Source organism: Rhineura floridana, chromosome 8, assembly GCF_030035675.1.
Source record: "Rhineura floridana isolate rRhiFlo1 chromosome 8, rRhiFlo1.hap2, whole genome shotgun sequence".
NCBI classification, from domain to species: Eukaryota; Metazoa; Chordata; class Lepidosauria; order Squamata; family Rhineuridae; genus Rhineura; species Rhineura floridana.
The window spans coordinates 9,285,334-9,305,087 of record NC_084487.1 but is presented as its reverse complement, the minus strand read 5'-3'; the positions used below and the strand labels follow the sequence as shown (position 1 = coordinate 9,305,087).

The 19,754-nt window shown below is 42.3% G+C and overlaps 2 protein-coding genes across 6 annotated transcripts in view; one reads left to right on the top strand and one right to left on the bottom strand.

Annotated features, from left to right (window-relative positions):
* NUDT9 (nudix hydrolase 9) overlaps positions 1-16,024 on the bottom strand; it is a 19,842-nt gene extending 3,818 nt beyond the window's left edge. Inside the window, exons 1-9 of one of the 5 annotated variants that reach the window (XM_061638116.1) lie at positions 15,780-16,024; positions 12,500-12,666; positions 8,820-9,021; positions 7,856-8,092; positions 4,285-4,380; positions 2,636-2,722; positions 1,232-1,343; positions 682-828; positions 79-163 (exon numbers count right to left, since the gene is read on the bottom strand). In XM_061638116.1, coding sequence (XP_061494100.1) covers positions 79-163; positions 682-828; positions 1,232-1,343; positions 2,636-2,722; positions 4,285-4,380; positions 7,856-8,092; positions 8,820-8,953 — 898 coding nt within the window. In that variant the 5' untranslated portion in view covers positions 8,954-9,021; positions 12,500-12,666; positions 15,780-16,024. Of the gene's footprint in view, positions 1-78; positions 164-681; positions 829-1,231; positions 1,344-2,635; positions 2,723-4,284; positions 4,381-7,855; positions 8,093-8,819; positions 9,022-12,088; positions 12,193-12,499; positions 12,667-15,779 lie in introns of those variants that run through there. The other 4 variants (XM_061638115.1, XM_061638117.1, XM_061638118.1 and 1 more) reach the window with 4 other exon arrangements.
* The window catches only part of MTPN (myotrophin), a 20,729-nt gene continuing 16,596 nt past the window's right edge, over positions 15,622-19,754 (top strand). Inside the window, exon 1 of the mRNA XM_061638124.1 lies at positions 15,622-16,226. Coding sequence (XP_061494108.1) covers positions 16,155-16,226 — 72 coding nt within the window. The 5' untranslated portion in view covers positions 15,622-16,154. The remainder of the gene's footprint in view (positions 16,227-19,754) is intronic.

Below are 19,754 nucleotides of genomic sequence, written 5' to 3'. Positions count from 1 at the left end.
CACTGGTACACCGTCCCTGTTATGACATCATGAGGACTGGTGCCACCACTAAGCAAGGTAGGTGGCACCCTTACTCACCAGTTTCATCATGGTAGTTGACTGCTTCTGTCTCCATCCAAGCATTGTCTGTGTTACGAGGATCATCCACATAACCCTTATATACCTGGAAAGCCAAGATGCAGTGTGATATAGGCCATGATTACCATTTGGGCTGTCACCTGATTAAAGGAATCTTAAGAGGCTAATCGTATATGATAGTCAACTAAGGCTGCAGTCCAATACATGTCTACTCAGAAGGAAGCTCCATGGAGTTTAATTGGACAATCTCAGGCAAGTGTGTCCTGGATTGCTAAATAATTAAATCCGCACACATTTTCATATGACACAAATGATTTTTAAATGATGCATGCATGAGTCACACCAGCAGCATCTTAGAACAAGTGAAATGCTGCTTAAGATGTGCTTGTCAATGAAAGCTTTTGTAAGTACTTCTCTTTAAAAAGTACTAAAAATAAAAAAGCTGATGATTTTAATTGGTCTATTAAATGTTGTCATCCTACCTACTACTGAAAGCTTATTACTAAGAAGCTACTACTGATCCTCAAGTAATTGAAAAGAATTTCATCGACTTTTAAACATAATATTTAATGGACTCAACAAATTGTTACAGAAGTCACTCACCACAAAGTGATCTTGACTGAACAACCTATTCAGTTGTTTCTCCAGCTCCTCCTTCTCAGCCTCAGTTTTCTGTAAGGAGTTCAAGGCCTCCTCACTAAATTCTCGTTTTAGTGCAGCTGACAATTTTTCCCCTGGGTCTACCATTCCCTTAAAGAAAAGAATGTCACCTGTTACATTTTCTTTCAAAAAATGTATGTTTCCCCTAAGCAGCTTATTCCAGCTTTCTAGGACAGTGTGATCATCACTGGAAAACAACACCAGGGGGATGAGGCAGAGGTTATATTAAATATGATAATGAAAGATGGTATTTTTAAAAACTTAAAAACAAAGGGAGATCAGATGGCAGATCTCTTGACATCATGTCTATTGCACCCTTACAGCCGAACACATCATGTAAGAATTAACAGCCAGCTTCTGATTTTTATATTAGTTTCTCTGCGTATATAATAGTCTTTCAAATGCTGAGCAAGAAAGTAACTGTAGAACACACATATACTTTGGAAGTGCAACATATTTTTCTCTTAAGCCAATTCTGACAATGTTCTCTCACCCCTGGAATGGCCCATTCCCCACAGTCCTTCCTTTTGATTGCGATGAACTGCAAGATGTTTTTGCCGGATGCTGCGTGGACTATTTTATTGCCACGGCTATCTCTCTTCCATCTGCAAGGAGTGACGGGGGAAAAAGAAGATAGTTCCACAGTTTAGCTCAAGACATTCAGCAATGAATACAGGCAGAAGTAATCTATGATTGCTTCAAATGTAAAGTCAAACTGTAGCTATGAGCCCAAAGTCTGCATGTTCCCCCCCCCCTTCCATGCTTGTGATTCAGCAGCAAGCCATTATTTGCTGTTACTTCAGAACCATATTTTGCCAGATTTGGTGGCAACTGCAAATGTAAGGCTTGCTGAACTGGAAGTGAGGGAAGGAATCAAAGCAAACAAAAAAAAAGAGTGGAAGGAGAAGGAGGGAGTGTGTGAGCACTGGGCATATGTGGTCATGGTTTGGTATTATGTCTGAACCTACCCAGAGCACTGGGTTTGACGTGAATGTGGGAACCTTGCACTTCTCGGCAAAGATGCACATGGAGACTTGTTTATTTATTATATTTATATACCGCCCCATAGCCGAAGCACTCTAGCACTCTGGGTGATTTACAGCAATTAAAAACAATAAAAACAAATATACAAATTTTAAAACACACAAAAAAATTTAAAAACACAATTAAAAAAAAAAGAAAATTAAAAACAATTTAAAAACACATACTAAAATGCCTGGGAGAAGAGGAAAGTCTTGACCTGGCACAGAAAAGATAACAGTGTTGGCACCAGGCGCACCTCGTCAAACAAATCATTCCATAATTTGGGCACCACCACTGAGAAGTCCCTCTTCCTTGTTGCCAGCCTACCAGCTTCCCTCAGAGTAGGCACCCAGAGGAGGGCCTTAGATGTTGAGCATAGTGTATGGGTGGGTTCATGTCGGGAGAGGTGTTCCATCAGGTATTGTGGTCCTAAGCCATGTAAGGCTTTATAGGTCAAAACCAGTACGCTGAATCGAGCTCGGAAACATACAGGCAGCCAATGCAAGAGGGCCAGAATCGGTTTTATGTGTTTGAACCGTCTGGTCCCTGTTACCAATCTGGCCGCTGCATTTTGCATAAGCTGCAGTTTCCGAACCATCTTCAAAGGCAGCCCCACATAGAGTGCATTGCAGTAATCTAGCTTGGAGGTTACCAGAGCATGAACAACTGAAGCCAGGTTATCCCTGTCCAGACAGGGGTGTAGCTGGGCCACCAACCGACTTAGGCAATATAACATAACTGTTGCTTTCATGTTTTTCTAAGTCACCTTTAAGTAGAAATAGAAGCGTATCATGATGGCAAGAAGATCAATATTCCACATGCTCAACGTTGTAAAGTCTTCCCCCGCGACATCATCTGGCAGGACATTACTTACCTGGTTATAAGAGGATCTGCAGCGTGATTTGGTCCCCAGCGCCCCAAGAGACCTTGGCCCACTATCCCTGTCCTGCCTACAGGATTCCTGAAAAATAACAGATCGCAGATGAATGCCTGGCTGGGATCCAAGGACCCCCACAACTAACGTTCCACATGGCTTTGAGCTCATCTTTCTTGAACAGCCGTTCCGCCTCTTCACCAAATGTCGCTTAGCATACTACTTTTGAGAAAGAGAGGCTTTTCAAATGCAGTGCATAATACAGAATTGGGAGGGATGCAGGATCTGCTGTTTGCAGACAAAAAAAATCCAGCCCCTCAAGTGTACCTAAAATAGGTCTTTGAAGCCTATACATTAAAAAAAATATTTAACAAAACGGTGTTATGGCGACACACAGACCAACACGAGGAGTATAAGCTTGCAGCATCTTGATGTTAAGAAGTATGTGGAGGATACTCTTAACACAGACAATGCTTGGATGAAGACTAATTTCCATCAGTCCCAGGCAGCATAGCTGATAGTCAGGGATGACAGAGTTGTAGTCCAACCACTGGAGAACCACAGGTTCTCTATCCCTAGTCAAGTCCTGAAGGTTAGAAAGGACATAGCCCAGGGCTGATTCATGAGTGTATGTCATGTGCAGCAAACAGTAACTGCACCCTGAAGTGTTAATTTGTTTGTGTGAATGAGACTTCACAGATTGGACATTCCATACAAGGTCATCTTACCTCAGATCTATTAAGAACATAAGAACATAAGAAGAGCCTGCTGGATCAGGCCAGTGGCCCATCTAGTCCAGCATCCTGTTCTCACAGTGGCCAACCAGGTGCCTGGGGGAAGCCCGCAAGCAGGACCCGAGTGCAAGAACACTCTCCCCTCCTGAGGCTTCCGGCAACTGGTTTTCAGAAGCATGCTGCCTCTGACTAGGGTGGCAGAGCACAGCCATCACGGCTAGTAGCCATTGATAGCCCTGTCCTCCATGAATTTGTCTATTGCCTTGCGACCCACACATTCAGCTGCATGTTAAGAAATCAAGCCAAGTGCCACACTGTATGAACCAACCCTAACCTAAGAGGTTGTGAAACACAGATGCTGAGGGCACACCAAGGTTTCATACACAGTTGAGCAAAGGGATATCCAATGTCACCAGAGGTTTTAAATAAGTTATGGTGTAGGAGAATAAGTAGCTACAGCTAGCCAGTCTTGCTTTTGCAGGGAAAGAAATATGCTAATAAACAATTCAGGTACATCATAGGAAGGGTAGCGTTCCCAAGGAAAAACTCATCTGAAAGATTAAGGTTTGCTGCAGCATCACATACCTAAATTGCTCTGTGGTTGCATAATGGGAATCCCTGTCTTTGGGCCAAAAGGATGCTTTTGCACTCCCGAAGAAAAGCGTTGTATGCAACATTGCCAAAGCAACAGAGTTCATGGGGTGATAACACTGTTCTAAAACTGTATGTCTAACTTGGAAACATGCAGATATATACTGGACATCCATTTTAGCAGGCAGACAACCAGGATTCTGAACTAGCGAAGGAATTCTTTCTGACCTCTTAGATTATTTCCACTAAGATAAGACCAAGATCTTCATCCACACACAGACCTATGATTGATGCATGCGCACATACACACACAGTGTCAGATACCTGGGCCTCCCATTTTCCACTTTATATAAGCCGTTCTGGCTCTTCCTCTGCACTTGCCCATCCTTCTCGTTGAACTTTGGAGCAAAGTTTTTTGTCCTTTTCAATAAAAAACAAAAAATGAGACACAATTTTTTAAAAAAGTCATGTGGACTACCAACATTCCAGTTCAAATGGAACTTATTCCCAATGTTAAGCGTGTTCCAGACCACAACTTTGCAGCCCAATCCTATCTGTCTGGTAAACTGCCCTTTCCTGTTGATACCGGCAAGGCTGGTCCCCTTGCCACTGAATGCACACTGTTGAGAGCTCTTGTTTTCTCCCTTCCTCTATAGAGTCCTTGAATGTCGCATGTTAGTTCATCTAAGCTCACAAGTTATCAAAGTGTCATCCAATGCAGGTGGAGGATAGAGGAGACCCCATTCAAGAATTCTTGAGTTTTGGGAGGTGCCAGAAATTTTCTATTTGGGAGTCAGACTTCAGACAGCAGAATACTCTTTATAAAATATGCGATTCATTCATATCTTGCACACTACAACTAATAAAATGCATTCTAGGTGGCCTTAGCCAACATTGCAGAAACAGAAAAATAGGAGTACATATCAGCAAGAAAAGAGTTGCTAGATATCCATTTAACATCAAAGTTTAAGACGTCGAAGGCACATCTTACTTAAAACAAGTTACAATAGATGGAAGGACTGAATTAAATTCTAAGTCATAGTACAGTGTCAAAGTTAAAAAGTACATGGAAATACATTTCATAATACATCACTCATCAGATGTCATGGATGGAATAGATGGATGGTTCTCCTGTTTTCATTGACCCCCAACTCCAGCAGAGTTGGAGGGTAATGAGTGCTATAAAACCTGGCCTTTTATACACTTTTGTATCAAAGAGGGGGCATGTTCCTGTGGCTTTATCAGTTGCTGTCTTTTCCTTGCGTATCTTCATGCTACCTCCTGTTAACTAGCGTTAACAACTAGGCAACTTGACTATCTGCTGGTGCTATCCATGCCATATAAGGCGTTTCCTCTTACTTTATGTTGACATTTGCCGGAACACATTAGCTGTCTGCCTAGACATCCTTATTTCTTTGTACTCTGCCTTGTTATAAAACATTGCTTTGTTCTGAAGGGAGGGCTGGAAAAAGCCCATTTTCAAAAAAGAACATTTTCCCTCTACAGTAGGGCCTCGCTTACCGGCATTCTGTTTTCTGGCGTTCCGCTGATGCGGCGGCTTTCAATCAGGGGAAATTCCCTGTTTTACAGCCGGTTTTGTGCTTTTGTGACATTTTTGCGTCATTTTCTTGCGACGTGCCCCATTATCTTCAATGGGTTCCGCTTTACGACAATTTCCACTTTACGGCAGCAGTCCGGAACGGAACCTGCCGTATAAGTGGGGCCCGCCTGTATGCCACTTATGTATGCAGTACTAAGATATAAGCTAAGCCATATAAGCAAATATAAGCAAATGTAAATGATTTCAGCACATTTTATGCACATTTTAAGCCAATATCTGGGCTGGCCCATTACAATGTAATCCTGCCACCCAATCCTCCAAACTACATATCAAATCTTTCACTCTGTATGTAAATCTTTTGCATTAGTTCTTGTGTTCTGTTAGCCAGTTCATGTCATCTGCGCTTCTCCATGATATCTATTTAAGAATGCAACATAAGAACATAAGATCAGGGCCTGTCTAGTCCAGCATTTTGTTCTCACAGTGGCCAACCAGATGCCCATGGGAAGCCTGCAAGCAGGGCCTGAGTGCAAGAGTACTCCCTCCCGTCCGCGGTTTCCAGGAACATGATTTACGATCATGTGCTGCATTTGTGTAATGTTTCCATGCCTCGGCACGAGTTTGTGTGCCAACTCTCAGGAAAAGCTTGTGTGTTCTGCAGATATGTGGTGAAGTGGACTGTATGTTGGGATGCCCTGTTTGGACGACTGTCTCCAGGGAAAGGAGAAGGTGTCTTAAGTGGGGTGTGTTAGACATTTCGTGTTTTTTGTGTGCACTTCTGTGTGTGTGCATATGATGTCTACACTGATACATGCCATGTGCTTTCAGTTAAGGCTCATTTTTTTAGCACAGCCTGGCACCTTGGCTTGGATACTGATACCCACTCCTGTCACACTCCATCTTTGCCCAGCTGGGACCTACATGTTGCAATGATGCAGAACAGACTTTTTGTTGTTGTTGCTGGACTGATGAAAGGTAGGGAGCACTTCGTTTAAAAGTTGCATTTAAAGTTTAGAATGGGTAGCCTTATTCGCAAAAGCTTTCGCAACAAACTAGCAAATGATAAGGATTCAACTTCCATGATATACATTTTATAGCTTATAGTGCACACAATCTGGCTTGTCTATATGTTTACATAAGGAGTTTCAGGTAGGTGGAAGGAGGATTATGCTTTCTAGCATGTTGGCATCTGACTCATCTGTGTAGAAAGGATCTGTTGGCTTCTCCAGCCTTTATGTAAAGAAGCTTGTAGCCCAAGGTGGCCGCTTACGGGCAGTGCCTGCTTGGCCACCATTTGACGGCTGCTTGGCCACTGAGCATCTCCAGATTTTCTCACACAGTAACAAAGCTAAAAGAACTGTTTTCACCTGATGAATCCTCTACAACATTTCAAACAGATGCAGGCAAGAACTTCTGATTATTTTTATGGTTCAAAAGAACAAACAATGATGACATTACGTTTATGCTAATTTTTGGTTTCATTTATTTTCAGCATTGCCATTACTAACACTTGAACACCAAGTACCTATGGTATACGAAAACGGCAAAGTTCTCTGCTGTGATGCAGCCAATTTATACTGCTAGGCTCAGCTATCAGCCTGGCCTGCAAAGATGCCTCCCATATATATATAGCAGTATGGATGATAAACAATTACATTCAGGAGCTGGGCTGCTACCAGCTGAGCTGACCCAAGCCTGGCAGAGGGAAAACAAGCCTTTAAAACAGAGTCTGACTTATACTCCCATTTTGCCAGTGTAATGTCTGCTAGGTTGCTAGATCATATGACTGTGATGAATGGAGTTTCGAATAGTATAGTTTTTATTAGATTTATTAGTTGCTTGATACCCGAAGGTCCCCAAGCGACTTACACAATGTTAAAACAAAAACAAATAAAACACACTATACACACTATAAAAACATAGGAAGGTTTGGCAGCATATTAAAACAAAACGTCATCTCAATCTATCACATGCCTAGGAGAAAAGGTACGTCTTTACCTGGCGCCAAAAATATGACAATGAAGGCTCCAGACAGACTTTTCTGGCAAGCATATTCCACAGATGAGGAGCCACAACTGAAAAGGCCCTTGTCATCACCCTCCAAGCCTTCCTCAGAGGGGAGATGTGGAGAAGAGGTAAGTCTCCCCCTGCCCTGTCCCGCCCCACCACTCCTCTGAATGACCATTTTTTCAGGATTTATCCTGGCCTTGGAGGCCTGTTCAGATTCTGCCACAAGCATGCAATTATTTCATGTAATCAAGCAAAAGGAAAGTCATTCTCAGAAACAAGCCCTTTCCTCTCACTACACCCCACGTTCAAACCAACAATGCTCACCCAATCTCTGGATCTGCCCAGTTAGGTCCTGCCAAAACAGACGGTGCAGTATATCCCACAGGACTGTAGTCCTCCCATTCAATTAACCAATCCATCTTATCATTGGGAACTTTGCTGCGTTCAACTTTTGATCCTGGATATGGGGAGGTCCTCGCTTTGTTATGCCCATTTTCTTTAGGATCTTTATAATTTGACATTTTGGCAGCGTCACTGTGGAACCAACCTTCTGAAAATGGGCTGTAAGAAAACGGAAATGGTTACACACAAAGGGAAAAACTTGATATAATCTTGTTCACTGCAGGATTGAGAAAGTGGACATCTGGCCTCCTATAAAATGAATAAACTAGATGACAAATACTATCAGATATCTCAGTGCAACAATTTGTTGCATGTCATACTTCCTCTGTTCAGCTAAGAAGTAAACAAGCTCCCACCTTCCAATGTTCTATCCAAGGCATTTAAAGGGGCCAGATTATCTAAAAAGGCCAAGACAAATATATTCAAAATTAATAAACTTAAAATATATTTTATTAATATTCAATACAACTAAATAACTGTAAACATATTAGGCTACCTGCATTTACGTTCTGATTGTTGTGAAATGATTCCCCCCTCACCGAGGAGCCCTCACCACAAAATGCTGTGCTACATCATGTAGGAGGAATGTATATCCATATTTACCTAGATTTCCTACACCACAGACGAGAGGGAGGCCCGCAAAGTGCCAAGCCAGCAACCAGCCACAAATGGAAATAATTGTTTATTGTAGCCCGACACATTTCGGGTATCAGAAGACCCTTTATCAAGGGCAATCTAATCAGTATAAACAGCTGTCCTTGTCTGCGGTGCATTTGTGGTGCCTCCCTCTCCAATTTCCCACTAGAATTCCTACAGTCAGCATGCTGGATTTCCATTACACCTTGTCACTGAAAACAGGGTGTAGTTTAGACCATGGGATAAATACCTGCAGGCTAGATTCCTGGCTGCTTGGAATAGTGGGTAGAAGTAATGGCAGGAAGAAGACCTAGCAGCACCAGCAGTTAGAGTAACAGTGAGCGAAACCACGGTAACAGTCCGGGCCAGGAAGCCCCTTGCCATCCCATGCAATGAGCTCACAAGGAACTGGGGCCTTCACAAAGAGAAATGCCCACCTGGGATGAAGCAACCTGGACAGTCAAGAGACCAAACAAGGAAACATCTGAGTGTGATATGTGTTGATTCTTTTCCATTCTCCTCAAGACAAATAGTCACTTCACTTTAAATATCAAATTATTGGGGGGGGGGGAAACCAGGTATTGCTGCAGAGCTTAAATAAGACTCCTTTCCTTTATTTTAGGCAAATTGTCATTCTTTATTAACAAGTAAACTTGCCCCAGAGATTCCTTTGTGCATTTAAAGATAAAATACTATTATTTGTAATAACTTTGCATTTTAGTCTTCAAGTGCCCTATTATTGATCCCATTATTACAAATTATTGTTATTTATCTAGGAGAAACCCTCTTGCAAAATACACCAACATATTAAATGAGTGGACTGTGGCACATTCCTATGCATATTTACTCAGAAGTAAATCCCACTGAGTTCTATGGGAGTTACTCCCAAGATTGCACCATGGTCTTGGTTTTGTGTCATTTTAGATTATGATTCAGATTACACAGCTGTGATTCAAATCCTCAATTTTAATCATCTTTTTCAATTTATATATCACAGGGTTGGATTTCCAACACCACCCCCAAACTAAAGTGTATTGCTGTTTTTATGTAACAATTAAATTGTGTTGATTTATAACTTGGCAGAACCCTTACACTTTTATCTGTTGGGATACTTTGTAGATATATGCATTTAATTCTACCTTGAGAAGGACAAAATATCCTGCAATTTAAATAGTTGTGGAGAAGACATTTCAGCAAGTTGAGCTGCTTTTCTGCCTGCATGAAAAGCTGCAAATGCCAAAATTCCCTTTCCATTGTAACTATTAAGGGCACTGATGTAGCTATTCCTTGTATCCTGTTGAGTGTTAGGGAACTTTTGATTTTATGATAAAAGCCACAAACAAGCAAGGCTACTTGTTCAGCCAGTATACCTCAGCTATAGCCCTACTAGATAAGCATTATAAAATAAATAAATAAATAAAAATTATTTATATTTTACATATGAGTTATAATGCTTGAGCTTGTTTTTGCCCCCTTATGTCTTTTAGATTGTAATCCTGAGGGCAGGAATTGTCTTACAACTGATTTTTGTAAACTGCTCTGGGAGCCAAAGAACATGGTAAAAATACTTTAAATGAATAAAAAAAGTTAATATATCCAACTAGGACTGGGAAAGAAAGACACACAGGTTCAAATCCCCATGAAGCGCACTAGGTTACTTTGGGTCAATCACCACCTCTCAGGTTTGTTGTGAGGATTAAAATAAAGGTGGGTGGGGATTAAAATACATACACTTTTCTTTTTCCCAAAGCCTTTGGAAACTCAGTTTAAGTTTTACCTTTATAATTCTGCATATCCAGAGAATGTGTACCTGAAGTGTCTGTCTTGTTCCTTACCTGTTTTAGTCCCTTTCCTTCCCCTTGTGTCCCCCTTTTACTTTTAGTTAGATTTTATGCCTTTGTGGTAGGGACATGTTTTTGTTCATTAATTTTGTTCTCTATGTTGCCATGTACACTGATGGCACTAATATATATATATATATATGACAGTTTTGAATGCAACAAACAGAACTTCACCCAAGCTTGCTCTGGATCCCTATAAGGATTCCGTTAATCACCTAAAAATATTGCATGTAATTGTGATTAACAAAACCAAGGTTTTTATTGTACTACCAAACATTTCGGCTTCCACCTTCATCAGCTGCTACCATACAAATGCTGTTACCAAGGTGGCAGTTATAGAGCTTTGAGGATGGAATGCTCAGAGGGGCTTCATTTGCAGAAGCTAAGTGAGGTTTGTACTGTCCTTCAGGTTCAGGCCATGTGGTGCCAATGTGTCCAGAGAGTAAATCCAAAAGTTCTCCCTTTTAGTCAGTGCTGCTGGATCCATTGGCATCTCTATCACTGTTATAGAAAAGTTCAACAGACTGTGACCATCCATGTTGAAATGTTTTGCAACTGGTTGCTCCACTTTTTTTGTTAAGATTGCCGATTTGTGGTTTCTCAAGTGTGTGCGTAGGTCAGTTGTGGTTTTACCTACATACACATTTCATTCAGAGTAGTAGTAGTGAACAATCCCAAAACCATGTTTAGCTAGCATGGTGGAAGCTAGTAAAATCCAACAGACTGTGGCCCTCAGTGCTGAAATGTTTTGTAACTGGTTGCTTTTTCTTCAAGATTAGCAACTTGTGGTTGCTGAAGCATGTGTGTAGGTTGTTTTTCCTACGTATTGGATATGACATCCTGGTCTTTTGCATAAGATGAAATAAATTATATTGCAGGGACCTGCAGGTGATGTTTTTTGATGTACAGTAGGGCCCTGCTTATACAGCGGGTTCTGTTCCGGACCCCCACCGTAAAGCGGAAAACGCCATAAAAGCGGAAAACGCCGTAAAGCGGAACCCCATTGACTTTAATAGGCCGCGTCACATGAAAATGATGAGAAAATGGCGCAAAACGTCGCAAAAGAGAAAAAAATAGCTTTTAAATTAAAAACGAAAGCCACCACATCAGCGGAACGCCTTAAAGCAGAACGCCATAAAGCAGGGCCCTACTGTAATATATTCTGCCTGTCCTGTTGTTGTTAAATTAAACCAGAACTGTCACTAGAAGCAAAAATGATGAAATGAGGTGATCATACTTTGGACATATAATGAAAAGACATGATTCACTAGAAAAGATTATAATGCTGGGAAAAACAGAAGGGAGTAGAAAAAGAGGAAGGCCAAACAAGAGATGGCCTGATTCCATAAAGGAAGCCACAGAGCTGAACTTACAAGATCTGAACAGGGTGGCTTATAACAGATGCTCTTGGAGGTCGCTGATTCATAGGGTCGCCATAAGTCATAATCGACTTGAAGGCGCATAACAACAACAAAATGTGTATTAACAGATTTCTATAAAGTTTATATTATAAATCTATATCAATATTTCTACATACATGTTTTAGAATATATACATATAGACCATATGTGGGAAAGAAATGCCATTTATTTATACCCTTTTATTTATCTGTAGGAAAGCCCTATAGAAACTGGCAAGAAAAAATCTGTTTCCCTTTTTTTCTCCCCTCAACACTCACCCCCGTAAAGTTTCATTCCTCAGTCTCTTCACCAAGCTGTAGCCTCAGACAAATCTCTGCCCTGTGATTGGCTACGATAGAAGAAACGTCCCCGCCCTTGCCCAACGGACTAGTACTTCCTTGTGCTCATCCCGCCTCATGACTGATAGGGGCTCGTAAAGTGTGAGCCCCGTGACCAGACAACTCATTTGCCCCGCCTACTCGTGCTCGTTAATAGGGTAAGGTGAGTTTCAATCTCGAAGCAGCCCCACCCAATACTGCCGCGGTGACATATGTCGGCCACTTGCCTCCGCGCACTTTCAAACGTAGAGATGGCAAAAGGTTAGAGTCACGCGCCACGAGCTGCATTCCACTTTTAACATTCAGTGTAAAACATAGAAACAGGCTTTTACAAGTAAAAAGGGCTCTCACCACAGAGATTCCAGGTGATATGATAAAGCAAGGCTCCTGTGAGTGAACCCATAGGGACTTGCATAGGTCGAAGCCGACAGATGCCAACAGGCTTACCGGAAATTAATGTTTTGCGCCACCTGTAGTATTTCCTACCTCTATGGTTCCGGCAACGAACACAAGCAAATCTGTTAAAAGGATATCACCACAGTTCCATTGTACAGAGAATTGCCACCACAGAGATAGGAAAGGGTAGAACAACATCAAAAGAAAAAGTATCCGTATTGGCCCATACAAAACATTCCAAAATCCTCATTAGGACAATATATATTTATTATGCTAACCGGATTAACAAAATAGCGTGCAAGCTGTCCAGTAGTCAAAAAACTCTTCATCAGATTAAGGGGGAGGGGGAAAATTGGCTAAGTGTGCCTTTGGAGTGCTATCCTAAACTATTACAATCCCATTCTTCAACCAAAGTTTTAAAAATGCATATATTAAGGGAAAGTATGCATAAAAATGAATATATTAGTGATAATATACTAGAAATGCTTTTATTAGAAGAAATTGCATGCAAAAATGTGTATAATAATAAAAACTGCAGGCAAAAATGTGTTTATTAGGAAAAAATCTCACTAAAATGCTTAAGTATTTTCATGGGGATTTCTTAAAATTGCAGATTACCGCAAAAATGTGGAGAACTGAATTTCAGATTGGAAAATTGAGAAACAGAGAGAACCAAAATTGACAGTCCTTCTATCCTTGCTATGGGAAGGGGCACTCTTGTACTATAAAGCTGGACCAACCCTCCAGAACATTTGTGTAACAAAACATTAACAGGATTTCATCAGATAGTCACAGCATGTGCACTGGTTGGAAACAAAGCAGTATGCCCACCCTGAAACATATGCAGATGCAAACAGTACTGTACTGAAAGTGGGATTGCAGATAACCACCCTGATACCATCATAAGCGCAAATCATGAATATGCAGTACAAAAGAATGTCTGGAGGGGCCTGCAAGTAAGCCCTGTTGAACTCAATGGGACTTACTTCCAAGTAGACATTCATAGGCTTGAGCTCAAGAGTGCCATCCTTAAGAACATAAGAACATCCTGCTGGATCAGGCCAGTGGCCCATCTAGTCCAGCATTCTGTTCTCACAGTGGCCAACCAAGTGCCTGGGGGAAGCCCGCAAGCAGGACCCGAGTGCAAGAACACTCTCCCCTCCTGAGGCTTCCGGCAACTGGTTTTCAGAAGCATGCTACCACTGACTAGGGTGGCAGAGCACAGCCATCATGGCTAGTAGCCACTGATAGCCCTGTCCTCCATGAATTTGTCTAATCTTCTTTTAAAGCCGTCCAAGCTGGTGGCCATTACTGCATCTTGTGGGAGCAAATTCCATAGTTTAACTTTGGCTGAGTAAAGAAGTACTTCCTTTTGTCTGTCCTGAATCTTCCAACATTCAGCTTCTTTGAATGTCCACGAGTTCTAGTATTATGAGAAAAACTTTTCTCTATCCACTTTCTCAATGCCATGCATAATTTTATACACTTCCATCATGTCTCCTCTGACCTGCCTTTTCTCTAAACTAAAAAGCCCCCAATGCTGAAACCTTTCCTCGTAAGGCAGTCGCTCCATCCCCTTGATCATTCTGATTGCCCTCTTCTGAACCTTTTCCAACTCTATAATATCCTTTTTGAGATGAGGCGACCAGAACTGTACACAGTATTCCAAATGTGGCCGCACCATAGATTTATACAACAGCATTATGATATCGGCTGTTTTATTTTCAGTACCTTTCCTAATTATCCCTAGCATGGAATTTGCCTTTTTCACAGCTGCCGCACACTGGGTTGACATTTTCATCGTGCTGTCCACTACAACCCCGAGGTCTCTCTCCTCATTGGTCACCGCCAGTTCAGACCCCATGAGCGTATATGTGAAATTAAGATTTTTTGCTCCAATATGCATAATTTTACAGTTGTTTATATTGAATTGCATTTGCCATTTTTCCGCCCATTCACTCAGTTTGGAGAGGTCTTTTTGGAGCTCTTCGCAATCCCTTTTTGTTTTAACAACCCTGAACAATTTAGTGTCATCAACAAACTTGGCCACTTCACTGCTCACTCCTAATTCTAGGTCATTAATGAACAAGTTGAAAAGTACAGGTCCCAATACTGATCCTTGAGGGACTCCACTTTCTACAGCCCTCCATTGGGAGAACTGTCCGTTTATTCCTACTCTCTGCTTCTTAACCAATCCCTTATCCACAAGACGACCTCTCCTCTTATTCCATGACTGCTAAGCTTCCTCAGAAGTCTTTGGTGAGGTACCTTGTCAAACGCTTTTTGAAAGTCTAAGTACACTATGTCCACTGGATCACCTCCATCTATATGCTTGTTGACACTCTCAAAGAATTCTAATAGGTTACTGAGACAGGACTTTCCCTTGCAGAAGCCATGCTGGCTCTGCTTCAGCAAAGCTTGTTCTTCTATGTGCTTAGTTAATCTAGCTTTAATAATACTTTCCACCAGTTTTCCAGGGACAGAAGTTAAGCTAACTGGCCTGTAATTTCCGGGATCCCCTCTGGATCCCTTTTTGAAGATTGGCGTTACATTTGCCACTTTCCAGTCCTCAGGCACGGAGGAGGACCTGAGGAACAAGTTACATATTTTAGTTAGCAGATCAGCAATTTCACATTTGAGTTCTTTGAGAACTCTCGGGTGGATGCCATCCGGGCCTGGTGATTTGTCAGTTTTTATATTGTCCATTAAGCCTAGAACTTCCTCTCTCGTTATCACTATTTGTCTCAGTTCCTCAGAATCCCTTCCTGCAAATAGGGTTTTCTTGGTAAGTGGCATTCAGAGGAGGTTTACCATTGCTTTCCTCTGAGGCTGAGAAGCAGTGACTGGCCCAAGATCACCCAGGTCTCCCAAGTCGTGGTCAAACACTCTAACCACTACACCACACAGTAAATGTGATGTAAAGTTTACAGGATCGATGAACCTAAATCCTCACCGTCCCATCAGAACTGAAACATCTACGCATGCGCCAACACATTAACAAACTAACGTAAGCTTCTCTCAGCCGTTTGAGTTTTATGGAAGGAGCCTATATGGGCTCATCCACTCTAGCGCCTTTTTCTAGGCCAGCCACTTCTCGTTTCCATGAGCGACTCGGCCGCTTCTCCTTGCGCATGCGCCGCAGCCGTTACTCTGTTTTTTCCAGGAGCGCCACCGCCATCCCTGAAGGAAAAAGGGGAGGGCGAAAGCGGGTGAGGAGACGGTTAGCATCACCTACCTCTTACTTCGCTTTTCTTCTCAGGGAGGGGCGGGGACAAGCGAGCAGAAGCGGCGGCGTGAGAGGCAAAAGCCCTTTTTCTCTTTTACATATTTGTTTAGCAAGCTGTGTTTTTTTTTTGTAATGGCGGATGGTCGGTTTCCCCTTTCCTGGCCTCTCCCTGCTTAGCGCGAGCACGCGCGCTGGCGGCGGCTGTTGGCGTGGTAACCGCCGTAACCGCCGCCTTTTCCTGCCACTGAGGCAGCAGCCTACTCGCCGCCACGCCCCTTTCCGGTCCAGCCCCGCCCCTCAGCTCACCTCTTCCCACCCACCCCGCCCGCCCCTCGTCGCGTGAACGCTGCTAGGCTTCCTTGCCGTGTCAGGGCGGCAGCCGCTATGTCCGACAAGGAGTTCATGTGGGCCCTCAAGAATGGAGACCTGGACGAGGTGAAAGACTACGTGGCGAAGGTAAGGCGGGCAGCCGGCCTTGGGAGGCAGCCAGTCAACCTGCGTGCCTTGGCGTCGCTTCCTGGCCCTGAGGTTGCGGGGGTGGGGACGGTTGGGTGTTTCCCCTTCTTGCTTCTAAAAGCCGTTATCCAGTCCGCAAAAGGAAAGGTGCTGGGGCTCAAGCCCTTCCCCCCTACTAATCTCCGAGGCCTTCATTTGGGGCGCAGTCTACACATGCTTTTGCGCTACGCGAGCCAAGCCCTGGCACCGGAAATGGCTTTTGGGTAGTGGGCGATGCCCAGTTTGGGGAGGCAAGCTTAGGAATGTGGAGCTGCGTCTTGTTGCTAACGAGCTGGAAGGTGAAGGACGGCTTTGGCTGTTCCTCGAAGTAGGGGCCTAGTCCCTGCTCACTCTTAAGCTTGGTTGTAGAAAGTGTGCTGTCACAACTGTATCTATTATAATGGCTCATACATCCCCCTTCCCCGAATTTCGTTAGCCCTGGAAATCTGTTTCTCTTTTTCCCTCTTTTTCTGAATGTGCTATTCCAATGGCTTGGAAGGGAGCATCACTCCACAGTAGTGTTGGGTGCACGTATGATACATACATAAGCCACACCCTTGCTCTCAGTTGTAATTAATATAATTCCTATCTGTTTATTTACTTATAATTTTAGCATGTAACCAAACAAATCACTGCATCTGTAAGACTGCAAAGGAATAAAATAAATTGATTTCAGTGTCTAACTTCATGCCAGTTTTTTATTGAGCAAACGATAATAAAATCAAATGCAATGGAATAGGAAGGATTAAGACCTTAGTACTCTTTAGCCAGTCGGGTTGAGAGTTTATGACTAATTAAGTGGTGTTATAAGAGTTGGAGAGAGAGACATGCGTAGTGTTGAGATGCCCCTTTTGCTATTTTCTGTCTTATATCTTAACCAGATATTAATTAAAAGTGGGCATGAATGAATAAAAGTGGGCATGACAGCACCCTGTGCTATTCAGTACAAGGTGGAAATCAAGACTTGGTCAGCAAAGGCATTCCACTCTTTGTTTTCACATGTTTGGTGACCAAGTAAACAAATAGCTGATCTGCAGAGCACTCTGTCTCTCTCCCCAGAAATGTTAAGGGTTAATGGTATAACTGAAAGAGAAAAGAACGTATACACGTTTATAAAATATGGTGCTTTGAAGATTCACTGTAGTTTAGCAGAGAGTGTATTAGCCTTTAACTTTCAAAACTGGGTGCCCTTGTTGTTGTTATGTGCCTTCAAGTCGACTATGACTTAAGGCAACCCTATAAATCTGCGACCTCCAATAGCATCTGTCATGAACCATTTTAAAACAAATAAATCTTCATTTATTGAAAGGATGACCAGGACATTGATTCTAATGCTCAGTGGAGTTTTGTTAGAAGTTGGGGCCAAATGTTGGAGCAGCAGATCTGGATGTTTAAATGTGGAACTGCCTCAGTCATGTAGAAAAAAGTGAGCAGGGCTGATTTTAAACAGCAAAGGTGATGTGCTTAAGGGGCACTGAATCCTCCTTGCAGCTTCTTTGCTGAAGCACTGTTTGGCTAGCTAAGATGACCGCTGGTATTGGAGCTATGTTGAGGAGAAAACCACTTGGGGACAAAACCTGCCATAAGGTAAGGAGCAGGCAGAAATGTTCTACTCTTCTAACCTCTGTTTCCCTTTTGCTTTAAAACCAGGTTCTCACACCTCGTTCACTAAACAATTGGGGTATTTCTGTTTGTACTGAAATCTATGGAAAAACTGCCATCATATGTAACAACTTCAGAAAGCACCCAAGTATTGCCACTGTTGAACCAAATAAACCTTTGATTAATTTTCTGTTTCATATCCTATAGAAATGATGTTTATGGGCTGTTAGTTCTATTTCACAAAACTCTTATAGGATGAAGGGACTATGTATCCTGAACCTGAAGCAGGTGCATATTTAAAGACATCATTGCACCCTGTTTGAAGCATTGAAGTATGCTTCCTTACAGTGCCACGTTATAGATTTCTGTAGGCTGTGGCAAACAGGTGTGAACAAGCAGCATGCTGCAGACTACTGTGATAGTTCCACTGATTAATATTTGGTGAAGGATTTAGGCAGTGTAATCAGGACATTTGTGAATGATGTACAAATTCCAGAACAGACCTACATTGCTTTAAAACTTGATGATTAACTGAGATTTGCTTATGATAATTATTGTTATTACAAGAATGTGCTTGAGCTTGGGGAAAAGAAACAGCTCTTGGTCATGTTCATGGATTTGCATACGTACATTAACTTTTCTATTTTTTGTAAGATGCTCTAGATCACTGTTCTTCAACTTTGGGTCCCCAGATTTTAGACTACAACTCCCATAATTCCCGGCCAGCTTGGTGAATGGGCAGGAATGATGGGAATTGTAGTCCAACAACATCTGGGGACCTGAGGTTAAAGAACAGTGCTCTAGATACTTTATTTATTTTTTAATTTTATTTATTGCATTTATATAGTTTTACAGTGTCTCCAGTTGTACCTGATGGACAGGACCCAGAAAGTTGTGCTGGGAGACTACTGCTCGAACCGCTGGCTGTTGGCCTACGGGGTACCTTTGCTTTGCTAGGGTGAAACCTGTGTGTTTGCTTTGCATTTAAAAGATCTCTTGCTTTCTCCCACGCCTGGGGAAGGAAGGATTCAATATGATTCAAAGGAGGGGAATGGGAGTGGGTGGGTGCCAGGTGGGCACCCTTTACAGCCCCTGTTGAAGTTGCCCCCACCATCTGAGCAGATGTAGGAACCTATTCCTGTTCTTGCCATGTTATTCCTACCTCTGGTACCAAAGTTTCTGTTAAAGAAATAATGTCTACGAATGCATCTACTGTTTTAACTGAGGTATTACTGTAACAGTATGGACATCCAACAATGGGGTTTGTTCCACCTTGAAACAGCGTGCAAGCATCTTATTAAGAGAGATGCACTTACCTACTTTTCTATACCTCCCTTTAGATCATCTGAAAAATGGTTGCTTTCCATAGGGTGAAACTGGTAACATGGAATGGGTCTTTGCTTTATTCTGTATGTTATATATATTAAAACAGGACATTATAGTGGTGTTCATACTTGTGTGAAGTAATCGTCAACACATGTTCAGCCAATTCTTATATAATTCGGTTGAGTTCTGAAGTTAAGAATCTGCTGATACTGGGTTAAGTTGTTTGTACTTGAATTGCCTAGGTGTCTACTTACCACCTTACTATAGCAGGCTTCTTAACCCATGTGGCTAGGTAAGCCAATCAGCTTGCCGTGTATGTACTATCAACTGTAACTAGGTGCAGATACTTTTAAAATGCAAATGATCATTGGCTTGTAACGTGGTTTGATTTGACAGATCTTATTTCTTTATAAAGTAATCAATCAGCTCTCAACTGGAATACTGTCTCCAGTTTTTGGGTGCTGCACTTGAAGAAGGATGTGAACAGGTTCAGAGGAGGACAAGAAATTTGGGTCAGTGGTATGAAAAACAAGTCCTGTGGGGAAAGATTGAAAGAACTAG